The sequence below is a fragment of the Lygodium microphyllum genome, chromosome 10, assembly GCF_053477565.2.
Source record: "Lygodium microphyllum isolate KBCC chromosome 10, Lygodium_microphyllum_v1.1.10, whole genome shotgun sequence".
Taxonomy (NCBI): domain Eukaryota; kingdom Viridiplantae; phylum Streptophyta; class Polypodiopsida; order Schizaeales; family Lygodiaceae; genus Lygodium; species Lygodium microphyllum.
Genome location: NC_141144.1, coordinates 58,525,374 through 58,533,095, shown reverse-complemented (window position 1 = coordinate 58,533,095; position 7,722 = coordinate 58,525,374). Strand labels below are relative to the sequence as shown.

General features: G+C 37.6%; 1 protein-coding gene across 1 annotated transcript; it reads left to right on the top strand.

Moving 5' to 3' along the window:
* Positions 1-1,193: 1,193 nt before the first annotated feature.
* LOC148030035 (carbonic anhydrase 2-like) lies at positions 1,194-5,852 on the top strand. The gene is made up of 9 exons (XM_087686299.1): positions 1,194-1,345; positions 1,484-1,573; positions 2,200-2,370; positions 2,885-2,933; positions 3,499-3,618; positions 4,375-4,428; positions 4,524-4,612; positions 4,804-4,912; positions 5,503-5,852. Exons 2-9 carry the CDS (start codon positions 1,509-1,511, stop codon positions 5,665-5,667), a joined length of 822 nt encoding a protein of 273 aa, XP_087542425.1. The 5' UTR covers positions 1,194-1,345; positions 1,484-1,508; the 3' UTR covers positions 5,668-5,852.
* The last annotated feature ends 1,870 nt before the right edge of the window (positions 5,853-7,722 follow it).

The following is a 7,722-nucleotide window of genomic DNA, read 5'->3' as shown; positions in this document are numbered from 1 at the left end:
AGGAGCTTCTTTCTACATGCATGTATAACAATAAAATCTAGTCATTTAAGCTTATTGAACTTGTACTTTGTCAAAAAGTTGCTTATTAAATAAACAAGTGTGCACTTGTGTGTGATGTACTATTGCCGTTTTGTTTCCAAGAAGGGTTGTTACACTATTTCAATAGTAAAAAGCAAGGGCTCTCTCAAGATTTTACTTTAAAAGAAAGAGGAAGTTTAGATAGAAAAGTGAACTTAAGATGCGAAACAAATGATCTCTTAAAAAGTCTAAAAGTGGGCCACTTAAGTTTACTAGGGGAAATTTTTTGAAGAAGAACCACCTTGTCACCATATGATTGTAATAGCACATGCCCAAATAAGGCAGTGCTATTAAATTATGCAATGAGAAATATGTTATATATAATTTTGCATCTAATAAATCTAATGTAATAGTAATCCTCCCTTATAGGCATGTCAAAAGTGGTGGTTAAACATGCTGCTAACTTCTAGACATGGAATTGCAAAGGACTAGCTTCCTAGATAGCCATGGGAGACATAACTAGCTACTGACTTTCATAAAATCTCTTAGGCTCAAGGGTTGTGCTTGATGCCACCGTTGGAAGTTGGAGTGAGAGAAGTCCACATGGGGAGGGTTAGGGGGGCACACATGGAGATGGAAAGGGAAGATGCATGTAGACATGGAGGGGGGGTGGTATGCACTCACGAGTCACCATATGCTAAAATAAGACAAATAGGATTGATAATAGATCAATATGAAGGGATGCTTAAAATTTGGGAATAGGGTTTATATATATATATATATATATATATATATAAATTAATCAATGCGATGTGAGGAGAAAATTTGAAATGACAGGCAGGATAAAGCCATATTTGGCCAAGTCAAAGGAAAGTGGTGGTAGAAAAGGGGGAGGGGGAGTGAGTGACATGCTTTTGTGGTTAGGACGTGCCCCACTTGGACCCTATTTTCAATTTCTCGCATATTCTGTTTTTGGGCAAATACATAAATCCTCTTATGCCCCTATTTTTAAAAAGAATTTTATCTGCTGGCCACATAAGCCCCCCCCTTTCTCTCTCCATCCACCCACATACATTACCCCCATCTCTCTCTCTCTCTCTCTCCACCTACATACACTACCCTCATCTCTCTCTCCCCACATCCACCCACATACATTACCCCCATTATCTGCATCTTCTGGCTGTGTTTTTCCCTCTCCCTTCTTGGATCACTCTTCCTAGTACACGGTCGCCTCCTATATAACCCCACTCCCTCCCCCTCTCTTATTCTCACTGTTGGTTATTTCTCAATTCATCTCCCTTAAGTATTCTCCTCTATTCTCAATTGGGTGCGCTTCCACTTCAGCTGATTTTCATCTATCTTTCCAATGTTCTTATGTTATTCTTTCTGCTCTTTCTTCTGCGTCTGCGTCTGCGTCTGCCCTCCGATTAATCAGCCTTGCCTGCCTCTGTGTGTTCTGCTGCAGATCTTCGAATCCCCTCTAAACAAGAATGGGTCGTTTTGAGAGTGAAGGAGCTTATGAGGAGGCCGTTGATGCGCTCAACAACGTCCTCAAGTAAGCCTGGCAGATTCGATTAGATTTTGATCATACCCGGCCAAATTCAAGCCATATCCATGCAGTTCTTTGAGTGTTGGATATTTCATGACCCGCAATTACTGGCATTAAATTTTACACACAGTGGATAGAAATGCAAAAATATGCTATTTCGATCTGTTTTTATCTCATGCTGTGGTCCAACGATTTGATGTGCTCTTAATGTCTTCAAAAGATTGATCTGTGTGATCATAATGGTGGAAGGGGGGATTGCATGAAATTGAAAGGTTGATGTGTGTGATCATAATGGTGGAAGCCTGCGGGGACTGCATGAATAATAAGAGAAGTAAAAGACTGCAGGCAATGCGATCAAAATCAACATAAGATTAAGCTGTGTACTGCAGGCTATGCGATCAAATTAACATAAGATTGAGAGGAGATGAATGGTATTATTGAATGCAGAATGGTAAATAATTGTGTTGGAGGGAATGCGATAACTCTGTGATACTCTTGATAGGGCTGGAATTGCAAGAATGATATCATAAGGGATAATGTGTGCAAGCAGTGTGATGGATGTCCTTGAAGGGGATGCGTGATATTGAGGGGTAATATTAAGAGGATTATGTCATGTTTAATTAATGTTGCAGGCAAAGCCCTCACCTTAAGCCGATAGCGGCGAAGAAGATCGAGGAGCTCGCAAAGGAGCTGTCTGCGGAGGCGAAGGTGGGCGAAGAAGGCAGCAAGGAGCTGGCCAATCTGTCCATCGACCCTCTGCAGAAAATCAAGACGGGATTCCAGCAATTCAAAGCCCACTTCAAGTATTGTCATCTGGGTTCCTCGCTCCTTAGTCTTTTTCTTTAAATTTGGCATGAATTATGCGTGGATCTTGTCACATATCTACCTGATTCCTGATTCCTTGTCTCTTCCTGTCACATTTGGCGTGAATTTTGCCTGGATATTATCATTATCGTCACCTTGATTTCTGATTCCTCGTCTGCTTTAGTTATCTAATCAGTGGCATTAGCCATGCCTTGATATTATTGTCTTGCTTTCTGATTCCTTGTCTTGCTTTTTTTTTTTCTGTCAAATTTGACATGAATTATGCATCAGAATCTGACATGAACTATGCCTGGATTCTGATGCAATGTGTGTCGCATGCGCATCTGTCGCAATTGACATGAATCATTGCCGGTTTTTTATTCAGTGTGTTAATACTTACGCAGAATCGAATATATATGGATAAACAAATCACACAGTAGAGTTTATCTGTATCTGCGCTATTTTCTCTAACACGCCTGCCTAATTTTGGGGGTTCTTGTGTTGCCAATTCAGGAAAGAAGCAACGTTGTTCAATGCCTTGGCGGAGTCGCAGCACCCAAAGGTAATTAAACCAAATTATTAGAAGAAGGGGCATCGAACACGACCAGTTGATGCTGATGATGAGAGGGCAGAAATAAATTCTAAGAATGGTTACCAAGAAAGAAGAAATCATAGTCAGTAATCTGCCAAAACTTACCATAATCAGTAATCTGCAAGAACAGATATAACCTGTTCAGAGTTGATGATGCTAAAATCCATTGATTAGTAAGGGATAATCTGCAGACCCAAATGTTTAAATGATGAGATGATGCTGAAAATCCATTAAATCAGCGATGAGCGGAGGAGCTAATAAATTACGGTGAAGGTGGGTGGGAAGCAATTATGATTTTAAGTGGGTGTGAGCTAATGATCTTGCAATGAAAACCCTGATTTAACTGCTGGGAGATGATAATGCCAGAAACAATTGATTAGGGAGGGATAATCTGCAGATGTTAAAACGATTGATTAGCGAAGGATAAGCTGCAGATCCGAAATGTTAAAACGATGAGGTGATGCTAAGATTTGATTAACCAGCAACGAGGGGAGGGATTAAAGATGGTGATTGATGAAGTAGGCGTGTGATGCAGTTCATGATATTCGCGTGCTCGGACTCGCGGGTGGATCCGGCTGTGATACTGGGGTTGGAGTTGGGGGAGGCCTTCATCGTTCGCAACATTGCCAGCCTGGTTCCACCCTACTCCAAAAATGTATAGACTCTCTCTCTCTCTCTCTCTCTCTCTCTCATATATTTTATACTGGTCACTAGCCCACCTCTCACATGGTCTATGGCTTCCCACTTCACTTTATTATCATCACCCAAGGCTTGCTAGTTCTAAAGCTTTACACACTTTGTTAGTAGTTACATCCTCCTATTTGACATGCTAGCTCCTTCTCACTTTAAACCTTTACATACTTGTTATTGCTTATTCTATACGTTCCTATACCTTTACACAAGTATCATCTAGGTCCAGGCTTTGCAACTTTCTATTCTTGACAAGCTTTGTTCACAATTGTGCTACTTCTTGTTCACTCTTGTCAATACTTCTTGACAAGCTTTGTTCACAATTGCGCTATTTCTTGCTCACTCTTGTCAATACTTAAGTTTCATGCATCATATTGTTGTTTCCATTGAAGGCTTACTCCCTTTGCTCCACATTTGTTTAACCCAATTTCTAGCCATGAATAGGATCTGTCCACATTTGTTAGTTCTCAATTCAAGGAATGGCACATATCTTAGTCGATATTGTTTAACCCAATGTTTCACAACTATAATGCCGAGGCTTGGAATTTCTCGAGCAAGCCTAAGAACTCTGGTATTGGGAGAATGACAATAATTCTCTTAAGCATATTGTTCTATGTCTCTAATATTTTGCATTCTATCATATGTTTAATGTTGTATGTTTGCAATATTGGTAGTTGAAGTTGGCAATTTTATGGCAATTAATGTTGTTTCTCTATTGTAGAGCGGGCATGCTTCTGGAGGCTCTGCGATTGAATATGCAGTTTTGCATTTGAAGGTCAGTATTATATCTACCATTTTTGGTTTGCCAATACAAAGCGTGGATTCTAGATTGAGATTAACTTTTGCTATCGAACGTGTACATGTGTATAGGTGGAGCATATCATGATAATTGGCCATAGCCGATGTGGAGGAATAAAAGCTCTATTGGGAATGAAAGAAGATGGTTCCAATAAATTTAGGTTACTACAACACATAAAGCATCTTAATTATCATATTCATTTTTTCGTGTTCACATAATATCTTAAGGCTTAATGTTTAAAGGGTTATTTTGGTCTTTGGAGATGTAGGTTGTAAGATAAGATTTGATTATTTCTACAAGGTCACTTTTGGGTTTTTTTTTGGAAGTAATGGTGTTTAGTGAATAATGTAGTGAGTACATCGAAGATTGGATAACCATTGCCAACCATGCTTCCAAAACAACTAAGTCAAAGTGTAGTCCCGATTGTCCATTTGAAGACCAATGGACTACTTGTGTCAAGGTATGCCACATGTTTTTTTTTTCTTGTTCTAAGTTTGCATTTATCAATAGAGGAGATTTAATTCTCCTTTTTTTTTTCAAATTGCTTTTAGAGGTCTATTATTAAACTTTATGTAAATATGTGGTCATCATGAAAGCATGATTTTAATTAGGCTTACTAGTCTTTATTTTCCTCATGTGTATTTGATATTCTTTGTGCTCCACGATTGTGACATTATGGCACTTTGACATTTCCTTTCAAATTTCATACATGTTTTAAGAAACATTAGATGCTTCAACTCCCCTTGCCAAGAATTCACAATTATTACTATAGTCTACCTTTCATATTGTTATCTTCTTATGACATTTGCATCTCAATTCATACATAATTAGGGCACATTTTACTATTCCCTCTTATCAAGTGGTTATTTATCTGTGCTAATTTAGCCGTTGGTTAATTTGACACTAGTGAAATTTTATTGCTCCCTTTTATTTTATTACTCCCCTTTATAAGTTATGTTTCCCATTTTCCATGTCCTCGTTGCACTTAGTTTCCATCTGAATAGTATGATATATCACTGCTTCTTGACTTTGTTTTGGGTATCATTTCAGGAAGCTGTCAATACTTCCCTTTGGAATTGTATGACTTATCCTTTCGTGAAAGAGGCGGTTGGACAAGAGAAACTATCATTACATGGTGCATATTATGACTTTGTAAATGGAGCCTTTGAGCATTGGTCTCTCAACTATAAGCTAGCCCAACCAGAAACATTGTAAAATGCCGCTCCAAAGAAGTGTATAATGAAAGTTTTGAAGGAGTAGAAACTACTCTAGAGGTACACATATAGATGTTGCACTATACCTCTTTGTATCAATATGCATTCTAAGTATGCATTCTTATCCATGTTGCCTTTCTCTTTCTAGAAATGTCAAGAAATGCATCTAAAAGGTGCTTTGATCTAGACTTGTACCAATCTCTCTTATGGGGGGCGGGGGGAATGCATCTAAAAGGTTCTATGATCTAGTGTATCGATCCCTCTTATGGTGGGGGGGGGGGGGGGAGCATTACTCTTATGAAGTTTTGTAGACATCTCTATGTGGTGTCTTTGTGTTTACAACTATTTAATTCCTCCCTTGCCCTAATTCATAAAATCAAGCTAATGTGCAAACTTTATGAGATGTCAATGCAAGCCTATTTTAAAAAAAGTGATTTGAGTTGCGAATTTCCAATTGTAAGGAACATCACGAATATTACGTTCACTGGTTGAAATTTTGACTTAAAAGCACCTTGAAATCCAACTCACAAAACTCCAAACATCCAACTCATAAAACTCCCAACATCCAACTCACAAAAGTTGAATTAAATTTCCTTCTCTATTGTAGGATAATGATTGACACAACTTTAAATCAATCAATTTCAAATGCATGTATATTTTCTCAAGGTATCTTTTGAGTGTAGCAAAAAATACATGTATTTGTTTGGATGATCCTCCAGCTCCCAACATCCAACTCATAAAACTCCCAACATCCAACTCACAAAAGTTGAATTAAATTTCCTTCTCTATTGTAGAATAACGATTGACACAACTTTAAATCAATCAATTTCAAATGCATGTATATTTTCTCAAGGTATCTTTTGAGTGTAGCAAAGAATACATGTAATTGTTTGGATGATCCTCCTCTGTGTGTGTGTGTACCAAGTTAGGAATAGAGTTTGGGGACATTATTGCATGCACCCAAGATGTGGTTGGCTTTAATAATATTTAACAAAGTATGTAAGCATGAGTAAGGTTGAATTGTCTTTAACTTAACATAAACCATTTTCTTTAGCAGTATTCCAACCTTTTGGTGGATACTAGCATGAATCTTAACTATTCATCACTCTTCTCAATGAACTAACAAGTGCATCAAACCATTTTCTATAGTCGCAACATTTTGGTAGATGCCAACAAGAATCTAACTATCTTTCTTTCTTGAAAGTGGGTTAGCAATAGCACTATTGTAACATAGTGGGGTCTCCTTAATTTTGCATAGTACCATTTACTATTTTTTTTTCCTCTTGAGACACTCACTTTGTTCATGGCCACCCTCAATTGAATTGATGAGACTTTGAAATGTATGATGACATTTGAATATAGAATCAATATCAACATCATGTCACATTGGAAAGGGGATATTTAATATCTCTACTTGTTTGTATTTTCAAGATTCTCAATTTCTCTACTTATTTGTGGTTTGAAATTTTCTTTAGACAAGTGTGAAAATAACATCCATGCACAATTTGCCCATTGATTATAAGATGATATTTGTGCTACCTTTTTTAAGTGTAAAATATATGTAAAAAATTAATATTTATAAACAACTTTTCTTTACCACATGTAAACTTCCATATTTATGAATGAGTTTCCAAAACTCTCATAAAAATAGTTATGCAAGTTGCACATTATTGAGATACAACTCTTCAAAGTGGCCAAGTGCCATGCCATTGATGGGCTAGTAGAAAGTGCTAGAACATTGATATTCATATGTGTCATTCACAATGTTCAAAGACAACATGCACCTGTGGTGTTCAATGGGCCTTTTGCTCTCATCATACTCCATCAAATGTTAGTACATATCACCTCAAACCAATGTAGAATCTAAGCCTCGAGCGTATTTTTATTTTGGGTGGAAAGTAGGTGGAGATGATGTTATTATATATGGGTGGACCCAATTTGTGAGGTGATTTTCTAATATTTAGAATGTTGGATTTTCTTGGAGCATGGTAAGATGTGAAAGCTCGATTGTAGGATTTGTGAAGGCCTATACCTCAATAGAGGAAGCAAGCATAGA